Source organism: Sebastes umbrosus, chromosome 11 (assembly GCF_015220745.1).
Source record: "Sebastes umbrosus isolate fSebUmb1 chromosome 11, fSebUmb1.pri, whole genome shotgun sequence".
Lineage (NCBI taxonomy): Eukaryota > Metazoa > Chordata > Actinopteri > Perciformes > Sebastidae > Sebastes > Sebastes umbrosus.
Window position 1 is genome coordinate 22,376,171 of NC_051279.1, and position 27,267 is coordinate 22,403,437.

Sequence of the window (27,267 nt, forward strand, 5' to 3'; positions counted from 1 at the left end):
AAAGCGAGTGAAGGTACGGGCATCATATACAGTAAAACGAAGGAATCCATTGGTAACAACTATGTCATGCTAGCTTGTTGCAAAGGAGGCTAAATAAAACTAAAAACTTGAACTAAACTTTGGCGAAAAGGGGTCCTTTGACCTCTCACCACAAGATATGTGAATGAAAATGGGTTCTATGTGTACCCATGCGTCGCCCCTTTACAGACATTCCCACTTTATGGTAATCCCATGCAGTCTAGGGCAAAAACCAATGCAGTACAAATGTGTTGTTTTTGCCTAAATTGGTGTATTTCTGTTTTCTTTATACTATGCCATTTTTCCTAAAATTACATTTTAAAAATCGCAATATATCACCTTGCTGACGGTATCATAATATATCGAATCGTTACTCCTGTATCATGATACCTATCGTATTGCCAGATTGTAGCCAATACCCAGCCCTAATTGTGATCCTGCATTTCCATTTTCATCTAAATGTTTAAATTTAAGTTAATTGTAGGAGGATTTCTGTTTGACAGAGAATAGTAAAAGGTGAGAGAGAGGGAGTCAGAATAATATGTTAGGGTCCCTGTAACCAGTACACCTGCTTCGGTGGTTAAAGCTGCCCACAACATCACATCATCAGTCAGCATGCACCTGTTCTTGCACACATACACACACACACAGACCTACAGACAGATACACACACACAGCGAGTGGTGGCAGCTAGGCGACGTCTAGGCCATGTAGGGTCAGTCATTAATAAAGTGCACCAGATGGTTTGTCTGGAACACAACTGTGTTGAATAGCCACAGGAGGGATGGATGGAGAACTAGATGGAGTAGGAAGCAGAGACAGAAGGAGGCCTGAGAGGGAGAGAAGGTATAAGGAAGGAGGGAGGATATGAAGAGAAAAGCTGGATGGAGGAAATAAATACGAGACAGAAAGTAACAGCTACAGGGACATGCCCGTTGTGGGACCTGAAGGGGAACCAGCCGCCTTAGAAATTTAATTGGCCACTATGAGTGCTCACCTACTAAATGAAACAGCTGATGTGGTTGAGGATGTCAATCTCACCATTTGGCTGTGGTGAAGCTGCTGGTCTATGGTACACCTTACATTTGTACCACACTTTAAAAGCAAGTGCAGATATTTACCCTTTCTTATCAGTATTGGACGCAGACATTTATTTTCCACTATTTTTATATCACTATTATTAGGAGGCGAAGCAGATTTTCAGACTCAACAAATCTCATTCATTGAGATTGGAGAACCAAAACACTGTTTTCAGTGATTTAGTGTTCCTCAGATGGATCTAAGGTGGTTTTGTAGGTCATTGCACCATTGAATCACGTCTATAGATGTGGACCCTTTGGTAGGAGGTTGTGTAGGCATGTCCACAGGATCTAGTGTTTTGACAGCAAGTGGACATTCTGTATGATGAGCCGGTTAATTGAACTGTCCATATACCCCATTCTCCAGAATACAAAGAGTCGCAGTCTGTCACAGGTATTGAATTGTGTGAGCGTGTGTGTGTGTGTTCAGGGTAATGGGCAGGAATAGATAATGAGAATTGAAAGGGAGGTTGGTGCTTTGGATATCCTGGAAAATTGTAGACTAGTTTTCTCATTTTCTTTATTCTGTTGCATTATTAATATAGTGCTTTGGACAAATGCAGAATATTACCCAAAATATAGAAAGTGAGGTTGGCTGAAAGAGTCATTTTTGTCATGTAAAAGTGACAATAAAGAACATACTTTTCTCGTGAGTTAGTTAGTGTTGTCAAGTTGTTTTTCCACATTTGGTCCCTTGTTATTCGAGCACCGAGTTGGCTGGTTAAGTATCTACAACATACTCTTCCTAAAATAGTGAAACATAAAAACCTACTTTATAAGGACTAATATTTGATTATACTGAACTATTTATTTTGATGTATATTTTTTCTCTTTAGCTGTCTGATTTCTAGCCTTGACAAAAAACACATATTTGAATAGAAAAATCCACAGATAGATTTGTCTCAGTAAGCCGGTGAGTGAAGCGGAGAAACCCCATAGAGCTGGCAAGGGTCCAGCTGCGATGTGGTCCAGGTGTTTTGGGCTATCTGTAGGTCTAACTTATTACCTATTGTAATAGATGATATATGAGAGAATGCAGGATGGAGGGGAGAGCGGAGGCAGATGGAAAGAATAGGGGACCACAGGGATGGAGGGAGAGAAGGGAGCATGTTGAGAATAAAGGGATGTGAATGCTATTAGCTTGGATCTCCATAATCATCCCCAGGTGACTAGAACTTAGCCTTGATAAATGGACTTCCTGAGTGGAGGGTGTGTGCATGTATGTGTGTGTGTTGGGATGCCTATTGGTATGCAAGGAGGAGTTGAGAATGAGCAGCTGCTGGAGCGAAAGGGAGGAGAAAAAAAAGTGATAGAGAAGGAGATTAGCTATTCTACTGGGACAGTGTTTTTAATTTCCCCAGGTTGTAATTGGTTAAGAACTCCATTACCCACAAGGCACCAGTGTGGCAGCTGTCAACGTGAAGCAGCTGGCCAGCCACTAGTAGCTCCATCTCCTAGCTTCACTATCATTTATCTACGCCTGGACACACACAAACACACACATGCATGCTTTCTCCCCTATCTGTCTCAAACGCAGACACTTACTCTCTCACACGTATCAGGGGAGATAATAACACTTGACTAAAGGCAGTCTTACAGGTAAGGTGGAGTTAATGGTTAAGTTGCTGTCTGGGGCCAGGTAGGCCTGCAGTGATTAATGAGGACCTAGTTCACTAATAACGGAAGGGATAACACATTGCATTTTAATGACCACAGTTTTTGCTTGCCACATTCAAATGCATTTTTTTTTTTTTTACCTGATTATGTTATCAATTATGCTGTTTACTCTAGAGTTTTAACCTGCTGGAGGGACTGACAGTAACAATAGTACAGACAGTAGGGAGGGAAAGTTGAATTTAAAGAAACTTTGTGTTTGTACAACTACTGTATGAAGAGTACGTGTATTTCAATCTGTGGGGTGAAACTGTGGAATGACTTGATTTTCAAGTGTTATAAGAATGAGGAAGGGCAATAATAACAAGTTTGTGTGTGTGTATATGAGATCAAGTTTATGAATTAATTGATGAGTAGCGGAGAACGGGTAGGAATAAATAAGCGTATACTTCCTCCTACTCATATTTGAACATGTAAGATTAAAATTGTGTTGTTTATGAGAATTATTAATTGAGTTTGTGAATATGTTTATTGTTAATTTTCATTATTTGTAGTTCAGTTTTCATCTTTTTTCTTTGTTTAAATGTTCGAAATGAAACGTAAACAAACAAAGAAAAGATGATCTACTGGCTGTAAAAGATAAAGATATCCAGTAGGTCTGACTGAGTGTCTTAAAGTAGCACATAACTGTAGATTTTATAAAAGAGGAACTTAACTGAGGTAACAGTGGTGAGCAAAGCATGATTCTTTTTTATCTAGAAATCTAAAAGAAGTGTTTAAGTTTTAAAACTTCAACACACTTATAGAGCATACAGTATATCCAGAATGTCCTGAATACGTTTGATTTGAACACATTGCTGTACATTAGAGTATATACAAAAGTTAGTTTTAATGATCTTTGACAGGAAAATTAAAATTAATTAATTTTAGAAATAATCTTACATGTCCTCCAATAGTGTAACTTTGCTCTATGAGATACTGGCTTAATAGACAAAAGTGAGGTTTTTGAACAATATTTTCCTAATGGCACTCGACTAAAACAAAATTCCACAGCGTGCAGTTATTGAGATTCATAAGCCACTGTATAAAACTGGTTCACTGACCTGAATATGTGTCATAATGACATTATGAAATCACTTTAGGTTTGTAGTCTCTGCTGATGCAAAATGAAGAGCAGCTTTAAGGCATTTCATCTATGTAGAGTGTGAACATGGCTCAAATCTACACATGATCCTATTCCTGTGTTCATTTAGCATATCGCATTGCTTGATCTTGATTAGGGAAGCAAAATCAAATATGTCTTTCTTTCTCTGTATTAACAATGTGCAGCATATGCCTTGTGTATACCTTAGTTAACAGAACATGCAGCATATCTGACACAAGTCAACATAGCTGGAACATGTTATGTTTAGTGACCTCTGTAGAGAAAGACAGAGGTCACACACACACACACACAAACACACACACTGTACAGAGCATCACCATTGTGACCACTCTCGTTGTGATGCCTTTAGGAAGTGTTAACATAGACACAACCACACACAGACTATGCCTAAGGTTTTTCTTGGAATAACAGAACACACGCGCGCCGTGGGTGTAGGCTCTATAGCACTAACATCTGTCCGTCATTAGGGAAAGACAAACGGGCACATACTGGTGAGCCAGAAGCTCATACAGTGCAGGCTAAGGCAAGATCACTGTTACCTTGCCCCACCACACACTCGCACTCGGGCATACTGACATACATGTACTTGGCTTACATAGACACACGAACACACAAACACGTTTCTACTGCCTCGTGTCAGGAAGTCACGCATTAAGCATTTTCTTTGAAATACACAAACATTAAACCAAGAGCATGTCCTTGCTGGTTGTGCTGTCATGCACACACAAAAAAACACTATATTACAAACTTTGCCTTTGGATCCTATTTGAGAGTGCGTTAGCAATTTGCATCTCACCGAACTGATAACAAACTTGGAGCATGCAGGTACAACATGCACACGTGCTTAAATGCACACACATGAACATCTTTATATAGTACTGACTACAAGTTCAATCACTGGATGAGTGCATGCACAGTTTTCGATTCCCTTTAGACTTTGGGCGTCTTGATTTTGACTAAAATATAATTTTTAAGAAGCTGCCAGTCTGAAAACAATTATTTACTTCCACACGGCTCTCAACATGGCAACGACTGAGCTAGCAGCTAGCAGCTAAGGGTGCTTACAGCATAAACAGCGTAAACAAGTCCTGACGGAGATAACAATGTTAACCTGGGGGGGGGTTCCGGTGTGTGCTACGCTCTTTCGACGACACCGTGGGTCGGGACGGCGTTATCAATGTAAACCCCCATTTGAGCACAGTGCAGAGCGTCGGCGATTAGCTAGCCAGTGGGGCACGCACACAGGACTCACAGACTGGCTACGTAAACAAAGCACAGAAAAACCCGGATTACAACACACACACAGGGAGAGTGACTTCATTCTCTACTCAGGACGCCGTTATTCCTCTATATCCTTACATAGCAAATAGTTGTTTGCAGCGAAATATTAATATTCTGAATTTCGAATTTAGCACCTTTAATATCGTATCTATTCAGGTAGTGGCTATCACGCAGTCATAGTTTAGTCAGGGTAATTGCACTCAAGAATTGCATATCTTGCCTCAGAGCTTCACATTCGCATTGTGCAGGCATTTTTTTTTTACATAAAATAGTTTTAATGTTGAACAGCAGTGTTTTTATGAAGCGTGTAAGTTTTTTGCGAGTTCTTGGCAGCAGAGTGTGTGTGCTCCTGTCTACACCGCTCCTGCATGTGTTTGGAGTCTGTGTATGAATACAAGTGTATACACCCATGTAATGTCACTTCCCGTTAGACGCAGCATCCGTCTCTGGTGGCAACAACAGATGGACGTAATGGTAACAACCATCGTTCATCATCACCACGGTGACAGGTCCACAGACGTACACACACACACACACACACACACACACACACACACACACACACACACACACACACACACACACAGTGGCTGCATTGCTGGGTTGTCTCTAACACAACCCTGATGGCATGCTAGATTAACTTCTCTGGTTGATGAACCACATGCATGCAAGCTCACACACACACACATACCTGTATCCAGACACTTTATTGTGAAGTACACTAATAAAGCTCTTAGAATAGAGGATACAATGGAAGAGGAAAGGTAACACTGACTCGCTGAGAGGCGGCATGACTACCTGAACCATTGACATTTAACAGGATGGTCTTTGATTATGTAAATGCTGCACTATTTTTGATACAGATATCAGGTCTGTTTTAAACCGTGTTTCCACCGCATGGTACGGCTCTGCTCAACTCGACTCACTTTTGGTAACAGCCCTTTTCTCAAGCAGTGTTTCCACTGCAGATAGTACCCCCTCAGTGTAGGTGGGACTCTCAGCTGTCCAAATGTCCACCTCCTAACCTCCATGTAAGTGGCAACATCACTTTAGAAAACAACAAGACACTACGATTACAAGTAATGAGATGATACATATAGATATCTCTCATCATTTTGTACCTTTTCTTTTATCTATTTTGTTTTCTCTGTCTCCTTTTTTCTCTTTCAGTTGACTCCTTTTCCATCTGCTTTCATGTTGGCGTTTGAATTACCTTGTATTCGGCATGTTTTCACACCTTTGTCCTTTTTGTACAGCATGTGTTTGTGAGAGTCAATGTGGGAACACATGTCGGTATGTGTTTTTGTAGGTGTGTGTGTTCTACTCAACTGAATAAATTCTGCTGGGAGCTCATTGGGGGTTGAGAAATCCATACCTGCGGTTACATACTGTCGTACAGTTTGTCGTACACACACACACACACACAAAGTTGAGCATCACCGCGTAGAGTGATGGTGAGAGTGATGAAGGGATGGAAGGAGGAGAGAGGGAAGGGTGTTGAGGAGCAATGATGAGAGAATTGCTCTCAACCAGAGGTGCTCCAGGCAGAGTGAGAATGTGGGGGGACAGACTTATAAGGGGGAGGATTGGGTGAGAGAGTGGAGACAGAATGATTAGTACGAATTTTCCCTCACCGGAGAAAAACACAGGGAGCGAGGGAGAGGTAGAGCCCTGAGGGATACGCGGAAAGGCAAAGAAAACGAGAGAAAGGAGGATTTGAAGATTCTGGAGAGCCTTTTGGCAGAGAGAGAGCGAGAGAGAATCGGGTGAAAACAAGAAGGAGAGGATGGTAGACGGACAGGGCCAATGATTACAGGATTGTGTGGATCACAAGAGCCCAGGGTGAACAGAGAATGAGTAAGAGATGGGCAGAAATGGAGAGCGGGGAAGAATAAGAAACGAAGGGATACACAGATGGAAGGGCTAGAGAGTAGCGATGAGAGGTGCAGTGATAAAAGGATGGGCCTCACTAGAGACGGAGAACAACAGAGAAAGTCAAAGTGGTAGTTGGCCGAGGGCAACGAGTACAATCGCCACCTTTAAACACTTCTACCCTAATACCTTTATTTCACCTTCCTCCCTTTTGTCTTTGCTGCATTTACTTTTCTGGCCTATCTTCCGCTGTTCTGTTCACTTTGTCCGGCACTTCTCTCCGTAACTTATCCTTTACACTCTTCCCGTCTAAGGAAGGACATTACCCTGTCATTTAATTCCAAGCTAACTTTTTAAACTATCTTCGTCAACTTGACCACACATCTCTACATATTAATAGATTTGTCTTCCTTCTCTCCTCCACATCCTCAAGCTGCATTCGACTGTCACGCTATAACGATGCCTGTCTGTGATAGCAGAGCGACTTGTAGGTTGTCTGCTGCATTATGTACAGATCTGGCCCTAAGGAAAATGAATCCAGCCCTTTACATATACTGAAAAGACAGATGGAGGGAAGAGGAGAGAGCGTAGCAATGAATTCATATCCTCCCTTTGGCTACAGTAGCATATATCCTTCCCCCTTTAGCCAGACATGGCCTAATCAGCGAGCTAATTAGCGCTCTTTGTAACTGCATCGGCCTCATGTAACTGATTGCATTAACAACTGCCACACATCAAACAGTCATGTCTCACGCTTGTGCATCTCATTACACATTAAGGACATGCAAGGTTAAGGCCAGACTTTGAGCGGGAAGAAAATGAGAAATATTTTCTACCACAGCTGGTGGGCAAATACTTTTTTTTTTTTTTTCCTCTCTGTTCAATCCATATTTTATAGATTTAATGAATTACTGTAGGCATTGTTCTCAGCAATAGTGATTTTTTTCCCCTTCTGTTTAAGTGACCCAATGAGTTAACATGAGTGAAACTGTACTGTGTGTCCATACTTATGCCATATGCATTTTTTTTTTCTATCCGCAAGGGAATGGATGAGGAAATGCCAAGCAACAATATTTTATTTTTGATCATGAGTGTTGTAGGGAATGTATTAAAAATGAAGTGTGTAAATCCTGATCAGTCTTACTGACAGGTGATTCACTTGTCCCCTGAACAATACATGAATCTTTGCCTAAAAGTAAACAGCGTGTAGACATACTGAGGGAATGCTGACATTATATGATTAACTTTTCATGGGGTTTCAGGGAACATTTCAAAGTTTATAAGTACGGTATATAGGATTTACATGTCCATAACAATACTACAAACGAAATAATTCAAAAAAAGTTAGAAGTCACATTCAAATTGTGATAGAAAGACCAAAGGCTGAGTAGTTTACACACAGGGAACATCACTTATGAATGGGACATTTTTCCCCCATCTAGATGAATGGGTTTTAATCTAACTACATACTATCTACAATTAAATCTAAATGAAGTAATAATCGAGCCCCATCTTTTTGTACTGGTCTTTTTAACTGTATTATACATGAATTTATATGAATGACTTTTAAATTTCTTTTTATATCTGTTTTATTGTCTACAGAAGAAGCAGAGGACTAAAGAGCTGTCACAACTCTTCCACTCTTACAACCCCTACGACCACAAGGTAAGACACCTTTCAGTGCATCGCTTACCTGGTTTTACATTTCAGCATCTGTTTATCCGCCCGTTTAAATTTTGCCTTTAAAATGTGCTGCTCTTTATATTTTTTTCTTTGAATCTGCCTATTGCTTAATGGGGAAAGCCCTGAGTGTTGAGCCTCATTCACCTCCAGACGCCTTCACTTGACATTAAAAGTATTTGTAGGTCACCGTCATCATATTGTCTGTATAGCTGTGATGGGTTTGTTGTCTCCTCAAGATGGACACCTCTTGTCAGCAATCTAGTGGATGAGGACGGCTCGAGTGTTTGTTCCTGATTACATTGTGAGTGTGTGTGTGTGTGTGTGTGTGTGTGTGTGTGTGTGTGTGTGTGTGTGTGTGTGAGAGAGATTGAATTCTGAAGTCAGAGATAAATCTCCTCAATTGAATGTGTGTGTGTGTGTATATTTGTGTGAGTTCATACATTATGAGGTTAACATCTGACAGCAGACTGAACATGCCTCTCTTCAGGCATGCTTATGATGATGAGACCCTTGTGACAGCAATATGTGTGTGTGTGTGTGTGTGTGTGCTGAGTTCTTATATAAAGATGTCCTTCTGAAAGTGACAAGTCCATGACAACAGCTGTCACCACATTTTTCTGCTGTCACGAAAAAGAAAAATTGTATTTTGACACAGTAGATTTTCACAGGTCCTTGTGTAGGGCGACACCCAGCCCAATATAGTATTTCCCACTTTTACAGCGATCATGTAAATAACAACGTTCAATGAGATATCTTTGCCCAATGTCTGAGTAGAGAGTAGCGATTACTTGCCTATGAGAAGTAGAGCAAAATAGTGTACAAGGACGGCTGCGACCTGCTACTTCAGAGTGAATGTTGTGAACATGTTGATGATTGAAGCCTTCCTTGCAGTTGTCACACGGTGTCATTTAGCAAAGCTTTAGCTCGGCCAAGTTTCTTTTTTTGAGCAGAGTTTATACCTCTAGAGGAGTTTGTGCCTGCGGTGCTGTTGTTATATGTTACACACTAATTAAAAGGATATGAGAGCGATCACGTTTTCACTGTGGCAGGCATGGATCTTTGCCTCCCACACACTGAAACAACACACATACACACACACACACACACGGTAATGATAGTACACAAGGAACATGCATGCCTATAAGTGAGTGCATATGCTCACAAGCAGGGAATGTGAATTTAGCAAAGTTATAGCAGAGCATATCTTTATAATACATTAACCCGTTTGCATCTAAATCAGACACTTAGTATTTGTGAACATGTTTTTTCCTCAAGTATGATTCCCAGGGGGATTGATAAACCAACTGCGAGGAAGTGTGCCGTGCTGAGCCTGCTTTGTTGAGCTTTTCCGTCTCACAAATAACAATCAGTTACTTTAATTACTGCTGTAGCAAAATACACTTGTTCACTGTCCATCTCTATCTTAGTACAAAATAAAGAGCATACAACGGTGTGAGTGTTTCACTCTCAAAAGACAAATTTTGTGTGAAGTACCACTTTAAAGGCACTGTATCGTCTCGCCAGTTCTTAGACCTCTTAATTCACTCTGAGCCAGTGAGCAGCTTGAGATCCTCGGGGACGAAGCCCCTGTCCGTCCCAAAGTTAAGGCTAAAGATGAAACATGGCTGCAGTCAGAGCTCCAGACCTGACATGCCCTCTCATAGAAAACAATAGTAGAAATCTAGTCATAAAAAACTGAACACTTTTTTTTTTTTTTTTTTTTTACATTAATTTGTAGTGATATTTTTTCATGTGTATTTGGCATATTACATTAGGCTTACAGCGGTAGTCGGTGTTACTGGTGTCGGTACACGGTGGTCGGTCACACACTGATTACCTTATGTACCCACCGCTCCCACCGTCGTTTTGCTTTTTTTTACAGTTATAAAACCCGTTTAGTTAATTTTTCATGTATAAGCGACGTGTTATCAATACATAGTCGGATAACGGACGCTACAAACTCAAAGTGAATGTGTCTGCTCCGTACGGAGTCTCAGCACAGAGTAGCAGGAGTCGGATTTCACACACGGGACGAGAGAGAGAGTTGACAGACAAGACGATGGCGGAGGACTTGGCGTCGAAGCGAAAAGCAAAAGCGCTTATTTGGCAATATTTCAGATTTAAACCCAGTGCTATAAGGGAACCATAACATTAATGAGGTAATCGCCGTGAGGAAGACGGAGCGGTCACAGCCGGTGTGCGCGGCCCCGCAGCGAAAGCTCTACCGGAGAGGCCAAACAAACAGTAACATTAAAGATCAAAGTAAGCGTGCTACACATATTGACCGTCATCTTTTCTTGTAAAATGTCCGGTGTAATCGGTAACACCGGTGTTGTCACAAGTTTATTAACCTGTGGGAAAATGTCCCTTACCGTCACATCCCTACATCACATTTAGTCCTTTCATGCTGTAAAGCACATTATTGTTAACAGCTATCTTGAAATATAAAATAGAAATTAAGTGGATAATAAAATTGCTACTGATAAAAATGATTACTCTGCTCTGATATGCCACGTAACATCATATGTTTTTAATCCCCAGCACAGGGAAATTTCAACTAACTTACTGATAACCTTGCCTATTTCACTCTATTTTGTGGATAAAATGTGTCAAAAGTAATCCCGTCTTATTATATGGTATCTGATAGCCCTCATACATAAATATTTTTCCTCATGTCAAGCAGGTTTCTTGTAAATCTCCCATGCAGCACAACTTACAGCCATGTTCCTGTAGGTCTTATTCCTTTTCCATAGATTGTGTAGATGTGCAAATAAATCCCCTCGCATTACAAACCCAGATAGCCGTGAGATATGATTTAATGATAATAAATCTAATGTCAAGCATACTTCCTCCCAGATCAACCACGTGTCTATCTGCCTGTCCTTGCCCATGTCCATACACCGTGGAAATGCTGAGGCAAATCAGCTTGTATTAAGCCCATACAGCCGTTAGATAGAAATAAATGAAGTCTGATAATGTCCCTCATTTTACGTTAAATTCCCCTTGGGTGTCTGGCCTTTCAGCTTACGGTTTATGTACGGATATTATGTGTTTACTAACACATCTGTGTGTGTATGTGTGTGAGAGAGAGAGAAAGAGAGAGAGAGAGAGTGCACAGATTTAGAGGGAGAAATTTGTGTCTTTACGGCCATTATTGTTAATACGGATCCTCCTATAGGTTTGAAAAGGTCATTAATAAAGACTGAGTCAGGGTGGGGGTGGTGGGTTAGTGAGCCTTTATTGTTCCATAGCTCCAGGCTACCAACCAAATGAAACAATGTTTTTAAATGAACTAATTGTTTTGTACCATGCTTGTTTCTTAATCTCCCGTGGCTAGCTCTGAATCACAAATGTGGAAAATGGCTAGTTAAAACGCAAATGAAAATGGGCTGTCAATTAGAATGAATATTGTCTTTTTTCTTTCTTTGTTTTCCTTTTCTGTCTTTCTTTCTTTCTTTCTTTCTTCCTTCCTTCCTTCCTTTCTTTCACTTTGTCTCTGAATATTAAACAGCGTTGTAACTTTATGTCTGAGGTAGATGTTTTCTTGTGGTGTTCATTTACATGTAGACAATTATAATCTTCCGGTGTGTGTATGTTTAAGAGACAGAAATGCGTGTGTGTGTGTGTGTGTGTGTGTGTGTGTGTGTTTGTGATGATTAATGTGAAATATCCTATAGCCAGATGGTGCTGAACAAGGCCCATCCATCAGCAATGAAAAGACCAGTGGGCAGAAAGCTGGCGGAGCACTTTGTCTAGGGCCAATGCCCCGCACCGGACACACACACGCACACACACACTATCAGACACTACACACACACACCTCAGACACTACACTCACGCACACACACACTCTCAGACAGACTCTCTAAGGCCTTGAGTGTGTAACCCACTGAGCCATGTTGGAGCCTTGTGTTTTGTTTTGGAATACAGGTTCTTGCTTGTGTTTTTTTCCTGCCTGTGAGTCCCACATGAGTGGTGGTGCTTCACCCTGAAAACAAGTCTGGTATAGTTTTGACATGAACACGTCTGCAACCTATTTCGGTCCCAAGATAGAGTTTGAGGCTCAAATAGTTCCCTTTCTCGACCATTCTAGTGCATGATTTGTGTTCATATGAGTGTCTGAGTAAGACAGCACAAGCATGTACTGTATAGGTAAACATTCAGACACATTTATATATAGGATCATCCTGCAGGGATGGGAAAAAAAATGGATTCACCTACTGTATGTATCGCGTTTTTTTTTTTTTTTTACGATTTTGAAATATATTTTTTAATTGCAGAATTTATATATTTGCTCCATTTGAGTCTATACAGAGGTAGATGCTAAGTTACCGCTTTTATTGTTGTAGTCTGAGTAACCTGACGTCATATCCGTTATGTATCCGTCAACCGCAGCGAGCCGAGACGAAAAAAGTAGCAAACGGCGGAGGGTCTGCGTGAGTACGACCTGCGCCCTCACATGTTAAATCCAACGTGGTAAACACTGCACATACAGTAAATTATGGAAACACTTTAGGTTCGCACATTGCCAGGAAAAGCAGAGCTAGACATAGTGGCTAAAGCTGCATGCTTTAGGACAGGAAATGTTATTGTATCGCGGTAACGTGCGGTCAAGCCAGCCGTCACTCGCACCTTTAAACACAGCTGAGTTTTACGTTGTTACAGGAGGACTGTTCCCCATTTAATTGGGCGATTTTAAGCTGGCAATTTAACTGTTCAAAAGCCGTGTTTCTCTCACCTATAGGCCTCTGCTGTGCCTGTCCTCTGTGTTCACATCAAAAGTAATTATTCCTGTTTGTATTCATCAATGAGATCCAATGAGAGGGATGATGCACATTGCTACTGGCATGCTCGCCCTGCAAAATGTGAGTAGGAAAAAAAAAGGGTAAGACTTCTCTGCCTTGGCTTCATCACTGTGTCATCTGGTCTAAAGTTTTTCTCCCTCAGGGCTTTGCTCCTCCAGGTTGAAGTTGTGAAACTCCCATCGTGCTTTAGTCATTCTCGGCAAACTTAACGTGAGTGTCCATGCATTCAGCTGTTTCTGGCTAATAAAGCTCCTCTCCCCTTTCTCCTCTCACCCCACACTGTCATAGTCTCCTGAGAGCACACACACAGACACGTACATACATTCTCCATGCTGTGTTCATAGGCCTGAATGACAGGGGTGACAGTTTCCCTTGCGGCAAGAGAGAAGGGACAAGCTGTCAACATGGCCCGTTGCACCTGCCCAGCCACACATAGAAAACTGGAAGCTGGAAATAGAGTGGGAGGTAGAGGTACTGTAAAACGAAAGGCTGATAATGAAAGACTAACAAGAGAAAAGACGGCATTTGCAGAAAATAAAACACTTAATTACACTCAATAAACTTTCAGTTATTCTGAAATCCCAGTGCGCCTCATAGAAGTTGACATAATTATTTATCATTTGAAGAAAAAGAGAAAATGTTAATTAGTCTAACAATTCTCTTTCTCCCCAACAGATCACTGTTTTTTTTATATTTTCCGCACGTTGCTAAACTGAACAATTAGTATTCAGCTTTTTTTCCCTTTTGGCAATTTTAATTACTCTTATTTTGTAGATGAGTTTTTTTTTTAAGGCGGCTGTTGTTTTGCATTGTTGTGAAAAGCTAACCTCCATCTTTGTCGAACTTGACATTTGCTTTCCACACTTTTTTTCTCTCCTCTTCTGTTAATTAACTGACTATTTAGGGCAAGGGAAGCAGGGAGTGGAAGGAGGGGGAAAAAAAAACAAGAGACAGAAATATTGGTTATGGTGATTTATTTTCTTGCCACGCTCTCTTAACTTGTCTCTCCACCCATCTGTCTCTTTCTGTCTGTTCTGTGAAAGCCATTCTTTTGCTCTGTCTGTCTCTTATAAAGTCTGGACATGTCTTAAATTATGTAAATGTAAGGCTTTAAAAAGGTATTTAAATTCTTAAGTACTGTCAGTTGAGCTCTTTTGTTGCAACCATACAAAGACAGGTGATTATGTTGCCATTATTGCAACTACTGCGCCATCTCTAATTTGGTAAATATGATGGACTCGGCAATACATGAAAATGTTTATTTAGGATGCATTATTGGAAAGAAAGTGTCGCTTTATGAGATGTGTTCTCAAAAAACGTCTAACTCCCTGTCACTATCTCACCGCATGGCTTTGCTGTATATCTTTCAGTGCCTTCAGATACTAAGACTCTGACATGATATGCTGTAGTCTATTTATGCTTGTGTCACATACTCCCTGAAAGGAGCAATAAACTCCCAGTCTACATTTTAACTTTCAGTAGTTGCTGAGTAGCTGCTTATACACTTACTTTGTAAATAGCATACTGAGATAATAAGCACACATAAATGCCCTAACATCACCCTTATTCCTCTACATCTTTATCAGTTCTAGACGATGTGCTATAAGTAAAAATAAGCAACAGATCAACGGAGAAAATAAAGTATTCTTACTAAATAATATAAAATCTGACTTAGTTAAATAGATCAATCTTCCCATAAACGTCACACTTTAAATGACATGGCTTCTAAAGTTCTTATTTCTATTTTCCACAGCACCAATGACCCCACCTAAAAAAATATATTTAAAAAAGCATATTCTATTATAACAGACTTTATGTGGAGAAAATAAAATCATAGAAATAAAAGTAAGGTTATACATCTTTTAAAGTTGGAGGGGGATTTAACGTGCCAAATCTAAAATTATATACTGTAGTTTTTCCACTCAAGCATTACCTACGCCATATAGCTAGAAACACAATAAAAGAGCAATGGATTCATGGCAATGCACAGGTCTATCCTCTTTTTATGTATTTTCAAAGGATAGAACAAGTCAACTTTAAAAACCTTCACAGGACAAAAATCAAGAGCATTTTGAGTGAGCCATTATCAATTCCAAAAAAATGCTTCTCTATGGAACAGTCTTTGGATAGCTCTTCAAAATGTTCCATTAAGCTGGTTTAGCATGGAGGGATAGAGGGATATAAACTGTTAATGATTTTATGAATGGACACATTTATTCCTTGGACCGATTTGAAAAACAAATTTGGTCTGACTAATGCAGAATTTTTCAAGTTCTGTATATTCAATTCAGACGGATAATTGAAACTTTTGATTCACGCAGAGTTGGATTATTCTTTTATCATCAATTGTATTTAAGAAACTTACACTCAAACACTTGAAAATCCACATACTCTCCTAAAGCATAAAGCAAGCATATTTGCCCACTCCCATGTTGATAAGAGTATTAAATACTTGACAAATCTCCCTTTAAGGAACATTTTGAATAGATAAAAAATGTGCGATCAATTTGAGATTAATCGTGGACAATCATGCGATCAATCGTGTTTAAATATTCTAATCGATTGAATTAGGAAATCTTAAAAAAGTGGATTGCTCAAAAATGGAGAGCGTATTCTTTAAGTCCAAACCACACCAGCATTCCGGTCCAACATTTTTTTGCTAGCACATGGGAAATAACGTCACTCTGTTTTGACACTATAGCCATTAAAGTGGCAGTAGGCAGTATATTTTTGGCATCATTGGGCAAAGATTCCATAATAACCTTTCAGCATATTGTAATTCAAGTGTTCTGAGAGAAAACTAGACTTCTGCACCTCCTCATGGCTCTGTTTTTAGGCTTTAAAAAATCTAACCCGTGACGGGAGACTTTGACCAATCACAGGTCATTTCAGAGAGAGAGAGCGTTCCTATTGGCTGTGCTCCGGTCATGTAACCGGTATTTGCTCCAATCTTGCCTACTTCAGCTTTAACATGAGCTGTTGTGTAATAATATGTGTTGTTACTAGCTTTATATTTTTCTACTTAATTAAAAACAGGTCTTTGGCCTGATGAGTGCCCGATGAATATTGAGAGGATCTTTCTATGACAAAGTTAACAGATAAAAGAAATAGGTCTTACAACTGAAATTCCTTCGTGGATTTACTTATGCTTAGATATATATGTATAATATCTTAGTGTCCAGGATAATATTACACCTCCTGTTTGATCAAAGGCAACAGAAATGGAACAAATAGAATGAGACATCTGTGTGTGTGTTTGTGTGTGTGTGTGTGTGTGTGTGTGTGTGTGTGTGTGTGTGTGTGTGTGTGTGTGTGTACACACTGATATTCCACCCACATTGCAATGCTGCTTGCCAAAGACGCGGTTTTCTTCGGCTACTGTGCAGTAGAGCACTATAGCCATGTATACATGCTCCCAATCTGTCAAGGTTACACAACAGGGACTTGCACAACACACACACACACATGCATGGTCCCACTAAAGTACAAACACACGTGAGCCTCCATAATTACTTAGTCCATTTGGTGCCAAACAAACATTTGCCTTTGAAATATTCCCAGGTTTCTTTAGTTTTCTAATTTATGCAACACCACATTATAGCTACACTGTATTTGTTCTAGAGACATACAGTGCACACAAACAGCATACGACTCTGCCAAGCATGACGACCTGTAGCATCCTTTTTTACTGAGCTGGTGTGTTGTTTTATGTTTTTGAGTTTTGATTTTTCGATTCAGACATGTTAAAGATTGTTACCAGTAGGGGTATTTTAAAGTTGCTCATCTGCTTTACTTTTCCCAGATTCTGTCTGCACACAGTCAGCACAGTTACAGATATACTGTATAATGCACAGCCACAACCCAGATAATCTGACTCCTACCGCTGCTATCTAGTGTGTGTGGATGCCGGTGTAGAAGCCAGTATACATTTAGAAGCAACATAATGCTTTGGATTTAAAAAAAAAAAAAACTGTAGCAATGGTAATTGATGCTTAGCCACCTCTGTATATGCCACTATATTGCAAAATCTCAGCTGTCTATGGTGACAGTGGCTAAGGTTTGGACCATAATAAGATTTGGTTTAAAATGCTGTCTGTACATTTTATACAGTTGCATCCCCCTCTACGCCTGTAGAAAGTGTGGAGCCAACAGTTTCTGAAAAGTGTCCAAGTTTTCTAAATTAATGAGCTACTATTTGTGATACAATTACGACACAAGAAATGCTGAACCTTAACAAAATAAAACTACCTGAGCTGAGTTGCTTTTCCGGTCACACTCCTGTCCAATCCCAAGGCACTGCTTTCTTCAGTATATACTGTATATGTTATGTGGTGGTTCATTCTTTTAATCTCAAAATTGTGTGTTTTCTAACTAGTGGAAACTAGAGTGTTACTTTACACTCAAATGAAAACAGCCATTTAACCTAGTCACAGTTAATGGAGGTTGTTGTTGAAAACATTAGAGAGCACTCAACCCAATCCGTCTGTCTGCCTTTCATAGTCCCAAGGTTGTGTAGAAAAAGAAAAGAAGGATATTGTTGTTGTGTATCTTCTTTGCCAGCGTAAGAAAAGTTTTAGAAGTTCACTTAGTAAAACTGACTTGAATAAGGAAATGGAGATGGGCCGGGGGGAAAAAAAGTGTTTTTTTAAGAAATCTAAATGGCTCAGTTTGGCTTGCTTTGTTGAAATAATTTGTCTCCTTTTACAATAAAATCTCAAGAAAATATCTGCTCCTTCGCTCCCTCTCTTCCCACTCCCTTGTGTTTCCCAAAGTGACAGTGTTTGCTGTAATGGCTTGTTGATTGCTTCCATTTGTTGGGCCAAAGGCATCAGCCTGTGTGTTATTCACACACATCAATACAGACAGATTCAAACACACACACACACACACACTCTCACACAGCAGTGGGCCAGAGGAAACCATGGGTTTGCAGCAACCTCTTTTTACCAGCATGCTATGTGACTGACATCTGAATGGAGGGGTGGTGGGAGGGAGTGTGTGTGTGTGTGTGGAGGGAGAGAGAAAAGGACAGAGGAATGGATGAGGAAGGAGTATTAGAGCCTGTGTTGCTAAATGGTTTCCTAGACAGGAGTGTGAATGCTTCCTGATTCAGTCAATAGGCCTCCAATTCAGCCAGGCTCATTTGGAAAGGTGTGTTTTTTTGTGTGTATAACCTTCTACAGTACAGTTTATTCTTCAGCTGCTTGGCTGGCTAAGTGGATCTCCCTTCTTCAGTTTCTCTCTTCTTTAAAATAAATCAAGCATATATAGGGTACTAATTATGCTAATAGGAGTAGTGGGAACAACTGGTAGCGACCGAGGTGTGGAAATGGCTGCAATTACATTACTTTGAATGGCTCCTTTGATATATCCAACATCAGGCAATGGTACCAGAAGAGATTTAGCCATTTTTCTATTGTTTTGGCATTTTAGCGCAAAGGACTTTTCAGAAATGAGCTGAAAATTATAGCTTTTTTATGTATCCAGCTGACAAGCATTTATCAGAATGACGGATAAGTGGAGACTCGTGTGGGTTTTTTCTCACTTCACTACTTGTTGCATTTATAGAAAGCTGGTGAGTTGGTTAGTCTCTTTGCTAATGCATGGAATGAGTATTTTTACGGTAATAAATTACTTAAATTGATGAAAAATGGGCTGTTTTAATTTTTTTCTGTTGGGACTGTGAACGGCCCGCCTGGGCCAAGTACAACTTAGACCTACAAGCCCAACCTTATTAGCACTGATGATTACTTTAGAGTGGCCGGGCCGACTCGTGGTCATCCTTAATAAAGCCCATTCTGTCGCAGATGGAGTTCTCAACATCATCACCGCCAATTATACAGAATGCGTGTACTGTGTAGGGCTGTCAAAATTGGCCAAATATGACATTTGAATATTTATTCTAAAAAACACATGGGTTTGAACTATTGTAATATCTATTTTTATGTTGATGACATTGCGTCCTAACTGGCCGCGAGCGGCGCAGCACTGCACAGTGCGACGTTTTCAGCGGAACTTTTGTTGGACGCCCCGTTTCTATTTATTCCTGTCGTTCGCTTTGAAAGCCCACAATGGAGAAGGAACAGCTGATTTGTTGAAGTGGAAATGAGGATTTATCTATACACGTCCTCGTTTCACTACAGAAACCTAAATAAGGTGGCAGTTAAAAGTTTCCTACTAGTAAATATCACAATAATAAACTTGTTTTCTGTTTAAAAAGTACAAACGTCGGAAGATAGCAAGCACTACTCACCCGTCTTTTAAGTGGTTACGTCTCCAGTTTGATTTCACAGCTGATAGGTACGTGGTTTGTTTACATGACGTAATGTAACTCTTGCTGTTGGGACACGGTGTCACTTTCTCTGTGGCCGAGTTCTCTGCCATCATTACGGTCGTTGTTGAATTATTCCTCGCTCAACTCGACGTTATATGTCATTTTCAGTTAATGAAAGTGACGTCATTCAGTGTGCACGAGGAAAACTGCTGCAGTAGTGCTGTCTTTTTTCAAATATTAATTTTAATTTTCGAATATCAGTTTTTATTATTCAAATATCTAATTTGAATTTAGAATATTCGTTGACAGCCCTAGTACTGCGTGTCTTTTTGTATGTGCAAGTACAATTTGCATATGTTTGCCATGACTATGTGAGTTGTTTCAACGTTTTGCCTACCATTGAACCTCGCTGTGTGTGTGAGCATGCAAATGTTTGAATATATGTGTCTTTACGTATGCATGTATGCAGGCTTATCAGCCCTAGTAATTGTTTGTCTGTGCCTGATTGCTTAACATAGCCTGTCATTAGAAACATTAGAAGTCTGATTCAACGAAACCCACTACAATCTATATGGAAATTCAGATGCATGGTTTCAGGCTACAGGCTAAAAAACATGTTTGGACTTTTCTTTCTTTCATTTTGCCTTCCTTCCTTACTCCCATGCTGTTTAGGGATCACAACTTCATCTCGGTTTCATTCCGTGTTCAATCCAAACACACGAGGGAAAGACGGGAGAGATCTAAGTACAGAAAAGAGTTATTTAGTGCGTGGACGTTATGTGTGTTTTAAGATCGTCGATTGCATTCACCCCTCCCGTTTAAATCTCAGCTTATCACGGTATCGCACATTCACAGTCGCACACACTTTGTCAAGACGGAGGACTAACTCAGCCAATCTCTGCAGGATTAATTAACTTTGCCTTGACAAATGCTAACTACACCGGTTCCTTTGTTAGCTACTTTAGCTTCTCATTTAACAAGCTGTGGAGAGCTTATCTTCCATTGTAAATTACATGTTAACACCGTTTGAAATCTTGTGTTTACTTATTGATTTTTGCTTGGGAGTTGCAGAGCTTTTATCTCGAGCAAATGCAAGTTTACAGGTTATCCACTTGTCCGAAGGAACTTAAAAAACAAGTTTACCTCAACTGAAGACCTTAAAGGTCTTGAAATGTAAAAGGCACCATAGTACAAAATGTGAATAGCGCGTCTGTTTTTCCATATTACTTTACTTAACACATTAGAAGTATGTCTTTAAAACTGCTTATTTTCTTTGTGTTGTCCTGTTCTATTTATTACTTAGTCATAATTTTCAAAATAAAATGCATTTTCAATCATTTCAGTCAGTTTTGCTGTTAAATCTGTTAAAACTGAACCTAAATTTGTCTTTCTGACCAACCCTCTCCGTCAGTCAGTCACTATTTGATAAGTGTACTTTTTAAAGAGACTAGCTTTTCTTTCAATGCCACTGACGTTGCATGAGTTGTTAAACCCCACGCTGTCGTTTTTCCCCAAGATAAAGAGGTTTAGTACCAGAGTTTGGTAGACCCATCTATCTCTTCATCTGTGTGGGAAACCACCAGAGGCTAATAACATCAGTCTGACTTTTTCACTCCACATCTGCCTTCTATCTGTAAAGTCAGCAATCACCAACTAACCACACCCGCTCTCGCACACACACACGCACGCACAGGAGCTCAGAAAGAACCACATAGTGAGTATGTGCATAGAGTGTGTTTACATTTGGATTGGGTTTTCAAGAACCGGTCCAAAATATGGAACCAGTTACAAATGTATGCGAGCAGGGGATCTATTTAGAAATGTACTTTTTGTTACTGCCCTGAAAAATGAGAAAGGGTTGCACATGTTTATTTTTTCTTAAAAACAATTGAATGCTTATGGCAGCGTAAATTTGCAGAAAATCAAGATGTTTTGCTTTCAACACATTTTATTGTTATGACACGAATAATATGCCACAGATGTTTCAATAACACCAATAAGCTGAATCCCAATCAGAATTGCTAAAATCGAAATCATACCCTGGTTTAAATGTATATAAGAAACCATTGGGAGCTTCTGGTTTCTTGTGTGCATGTAAACATAGTGCAAGACTTGGAGAACGGTAACTTTAAACTCAGGACACACACACACACTCGTTTTAAGACAGGCAAACACACACACACTGCACACATGGCCCTGTAAATGAGCTGTGTGTAAAGGGCCAAATGTGGGATCACTACTGTAAAGGTTTTATTCTCATTATAGCCGAGTTACAAAAACTGGGGCACAGCAGGGGGGGAAAGTGATACATTAACTGACTGCAGGCATTGTGTGCGTGTGTGTGTGCGTGTGCGTGTGTGTGTGTGTCTGTGCGTGTGTGTGTGTGTGTGTGAGGAAGAAAGAATTTAGAGTTTAAATGAAAGCAGTAAAAATAGTGACAGCGAGTGTGTTTACTGTGCTTTTTTAGCCTTGTTATGTTCTTTGTATGTGTTTGTGTGACAAGGATTATTCCCAAGTTGTCTCATCCTGACATCTTTGAGAAACTTATAAAGTCTTATTTTTATCCATGAATAGTTAGTAGAGTTTTCCTCTGGATTCTGAGCATCTTGACTCATTGTTTTCAGCCCTTTGCCGGATGTTTGATGCGATGGGTTTGATTCGTACTCTAAAGGCTAATTTGTGGTTCAACATAATGTCATTGTAGTGCAGGTGTGTATGTAGGGCAGAGGCTGCTGTTGTTTTCTTAAGGTGGAAAGCACTGTAATTGGTCTGTTTCAAATTCTCCCTTCTGCTCGCCTTAAATTCTTCAGTGGTCTCACAGACCATTTCTGTTCTAAAATGTTCTGCTCTTTAGTAATTATTGACAAATTTGTTTTTCTAATGCTATCAAATCAGTTTCAAGTTCCAAAGGATTTTCCACAAGGATGCTATCATTCTGAAACACATAAAGTAAGCCACAAACAAACAAAAAAAAGCATCAATGCCAGAAATGTTTTTCAATGGTCTAGATCACCACCACAAACACCACTGCACAACTATAAATCTGCAGTTGACATCTAATCAATAAACCAGCTTTATGTGCACACAACAACAATTTAGGTGCAAACATAAAAGTGCAGTCAACCATGCTGGAGATTAAAATGACAAAACAGCATATCTGTTAGAAATCAATCCCATATTCAGTGTGTAGTGAGAGAGGAAGCGAGAAAGTCATGAGTTTAAGGCACTGATTATGATCGATTATTAATAACTTTTAGGACTGACTTCGTGGTGTGATATTTTTTTATTTTATTTTCTAACGTAAGACATTTTCTGTGATCAAAATTTGAAACAGTGGTTGGGTGATGATTTCTAGACATGCATGTAACTAGTCAGTATTTAAGAGAGAAATGTACTGTAACTGTATAAGACGGCAGGGAAAACCCAACCCTATTTACAAAACCACCAAGTCATTTGAAAATACCTTTAATTGTTCCAATTGTTCCTCTTTAGGTACAGTTTTTTTATTGTAACTTATTGTTTTCTGCACAAGGATATCTGCTGTTTTGTCAATTTGATGTTGCTACCGTAGCACTGCTGTAAGAGTGATATGAACAGACCAACATCATCACTCACTGCTCTCTCAAAACACCCTGGACAGATTTGGAGACTAAAGGAGAGAATCACTGAAAGATAAAGGAAAACAAAAACAGCTAGAGCCTCCACACATTGATGGGAGAAAAAGTGAGACAAAAGAATGCAAACAAACACCTCATAAAAAAAAAAAAAAAAAAGAATGAAGTGAATATTTATGGCATCAAACCAGAGAAAAGAAAACAAAGACCCCTTTTCAACTTTGACACCTATTCACATCGGTGGCCACGGTTTTCATTTCTCTTCATAATCTTTGGTGGAGCCATCTCTCAATGTGTTGCGTGCAGATTAGTGTGTTTGCTTGTTGTGCTGAAGGCCTGTTAATTGGCTGTTTGGGGCTAATAAATAGCTGTAATTAACAGGAGTCGTTAGGTGAGGCAGGGATGGAAAAGCTGTGGCAAACGAGAAAACAATGAAATACAATGTGGAAACGTTCACCTGGAACTTTTGTTCATTGTGACATTTAGATGAAATGAGTAGCAAGGTAAGTCTTATTGGGACCAATAAGGGTTTCCTGACGAGACTGAATTCCCCACCTGCTCACTCATAATGATAGCACCAATGAAAGGCCTTAAATCTTATTTCTAATTATTTATATGTTTTTTTTCCACCAGTAATTATCAGTTCATTAACTAGGCCTTATTATGTCACTTAAGGAAGAAGTGTTAAGTGGACCCATCAGTTTTAGGTCGACTCTATTATACATCATAGAATATTACTGTAGGTAAAAACTGATGAGAATTCCATGCATATGTTAAAAACTGTTGCTTTTTTGCAAGAACAATTAATTGGGTTTATGTTAATGTTTTCATCATTTGATGCCTTGTTTATATCCTTTATAATTAGCGCATAATTACATCAGTTGTGTAGAATTGCTTTACTATTTAGTGGTATATTATGTATCATAAGCTTTGACCAAGGTGTCTGCTTACGTTCCCGTACAACTAAACTACATTCTCAGTTAAGTTTTGAGGGAAACGTAATTCTTGATGGCCGCAGTTTTAAACCGCTTTAAAAATGTGGTTAACGTAATAAATTGAAAATAAAATTAAACAAAATGCAACAACACTACTTTGTTTGCTTTAGGCAACAAAACTACTTAGTTAGGTTTAGTTAAAAAAAAAAAAAAAAGATCATGGTTTGGCTTAAAATGAAGATGTTTGTTATGTTATTTACAATAAGTGAATGTTGACTTTTAGTTTCAAATGGGACACAAACAGCAGTCTCCTGGGGGGAAAGTCCTGTTTGTTTGACCCATTCACCACCACCTCCCACCCACCTAGTAGTGGACTTGTTTGCTTCTTATACTCGTTATCATACCACGTATCTTTCAACAACGTTATTATTCCACTTAACTTCATCAACGGTCGCTCAATCTACTACATCACCTGCTCTGCGCGTCACTCGTTTTACTACGTCGCTTGCTGGAGCCTTCTGCGGACGATCATTACAAACTTATTTAGGTTAAAGACAAACGTAATCTGCGACAAAATACGTTTCCCTCCAAACGTAATTGAGAATGCAGTTTAGTTGTACGGGAATGCCATTTTTTAGGAGACAGGGCTGCGGCTTGTGTTGAAGATGTATAGACGGCGTGTTGCAATAACACATGCTGTGGTGAAACGAGACACAGGATATACAGTATGTAGTGGAAAGCAGATGGGCCTATCAATCTAAAGAGGAGTCAAATGTTGAAGTTTGCTGTAAACCAGTGAGCTTTTTTTTTATTCTTTAGCAGTGTCTATACATCTATCACCTTCTTACATTTCTTCTCTTCTCACATTTAGAAGTCTTTACATTTTTAGCGATTGGATGAAAAGACTTTGTCTGTTGTCTCGATTGGCTGAAAACCTAGACCTGCGCTCTCTGCTTCTCCCATCTTTACCACTCTACCATTTTCTTGCTGTCTCATCTTTTCCTCACGTTGCTCATCTCTTTCTTCTGCCTTTCTTTCTTTCTTTCTTTAGCCTTCACTGCTGCTCATCTCTCTGTGAGTGTTGACATATGAGAGCCCAGACTTGTTGAAGCGAGTTATAGTTGTTTGAAGTCTTGCCAGTGAAAAAGTGGACTTTAAGCCCATTAAACAGCAAAAAAAAGCATCAGGGATTTTCTCTTTCTTTTGACTACAGGCGGCTTGTTTTTTCATCCATGGTTGTATTTCATGCCTTAAAAAGGTGAATGGGCGCAGGTGAGGCTCAAACGTTTGCTTCACTTGTCTGTTTCGGTTGGTTCTCATGCACACAAACAGTGCTGTTATAGCCAGAGTAAAGCAATCATCTGATTTATTGTAATGTTATTGCACTAAATGACTGTAGCATGCATCCTGGTCTGATTTCTTTTTTTTGATCAACAGTCTCATGGCATCGATACGGTCATTTCCCTTTGTCTTTCCTGTAGGTTATCACACACCCTTGTGGTTATTAACTTAATTATTGAACAAATCTTGTAAACAGAAGTTATTGGAGAGATCAGTCACAGCGAATCTTACAAATACAAATCTATTACTTTAATTTAGTTTTTCCGTCTGCAATCTGGTTACAGCGTACCTAAGGGTTTTTATACGTTTGCTCTTTCTTTGCTTGATCTCTTTGCTCTCTGATCTCATGATTAAACTGTCCAATCTGTGTGTATCTGTTCCTGTGTTCTTTATCAGCAAAATTATTTCAGCTGTCACATTCATATGTTTTTAACTACTAAATAAATACTGTAATTTGTAGCACAAACAGAGCATCAGCTCGGGGGCTGGAAATAACTGCCGTCAGTTAAGGCATTCTGTGAATCTCTGTGGTTTAACCACTGGGAATAATAGTAGTGAGCCTTGTTGCTCATAGTTTGTAAAAAAAAAAAGTAGAGAATATGCATTTTCATTATCGACTAAACTTCCCAAAACTTCAGTGGTCACTTCATGGGGGAGAAGCAGCGTCCGGTCCCTCCATGTAAGTGAATGAATTTCTTGGTCATTCAGACCAGGACTGTAGTTTCTTCACTCAACATTTCCCTCCCTCAGGTTACTCTCTTTACCTAATTAGCATAGTAATTTACATAATTTGCATAAATCAACTATCAGAAGCGTAGCAGACCCACGCATCCATTTTAAATTAAAATGACCTGGACTTTCTCTCTGTCTTACTCTCTCTCTCTCTTTAGGTCTCTCTCTCTCTATCATCTATCTCTATCTGTCACATGCGTTTCTGTCATATTGTTAAAATAAGTCCGGCTTTGAAAGGAAGAAGCAGTGCCCCGAGGGCTTGTCAGACAACTTGATGACATGATGCGTCTGTTGAAAGAAAGCAGGGAGGATCAAATGCTTAATGGCCACCTGCGTGTGTGTGTGTGTGTGTGTAAGTGTGTGTGTAAGTGTGTGCGTGTGTTTCTTTTCTTAAACTAACTCTCTTATTTGAAGTCTTTCCAGGTGATGCTTTGAATGTTATGATATTTCCATAAAGTGAAGAGCACTTGTACATGTAAATTCACAGAGTGCTTTGCAAGTTGAATAAAACACAATTTGGAGTAACAGAAGGAAACAAAGTAGAGGAAACAATAGCACAACATTTGGCAAAAGTTAGTGTGGTGAACATTGTAATACAGATCAATGTGTCAATTTCATCCCCTTAAATGACTTTCAGAAATTGAATTATCTGGTATGCTCAATCAGGAAAAATATGATTTGGTGGCAAAGGTTGTTTTTTGTTTGATTGATAGGTTGGTCTTAGGTTGGTGATTCAGTTCTGGAAAGCATCAAAACAGATTTTTAAAAAAAACGCTCAGATAGACGATAGCTCTCTATATCTGCAGCTATACCTGTTATGCATATATTTACCCAGAAGAGTACAGGAATAGAGG

The 27,267-nt window shown here is 39.5% G+C and overlaps 1 protein-coding gene across 1 annotated transcript in view; it reads left to right on the plus strand.

The window, feature by feature from the left end:
• cdkal1 (CDK5 regulatory subunit associated protein 1-like 1) overlaps positions 1-27,267 on the plus strand; it is a 266,485-nt gene that overhangs the window by 191,148 nt on the left and 48,070 nt on the right. The window contains exon 12 of the mRNA XM_037784259.1: positions 8,632-8,694. Coding sequence (XP_037640187.1) covers positions 8,632-8,694 — 63 coding nt within the window. The remainder of the gene's footprint in view (positions 1-8,631; positions 8,695-27,267) is intronic.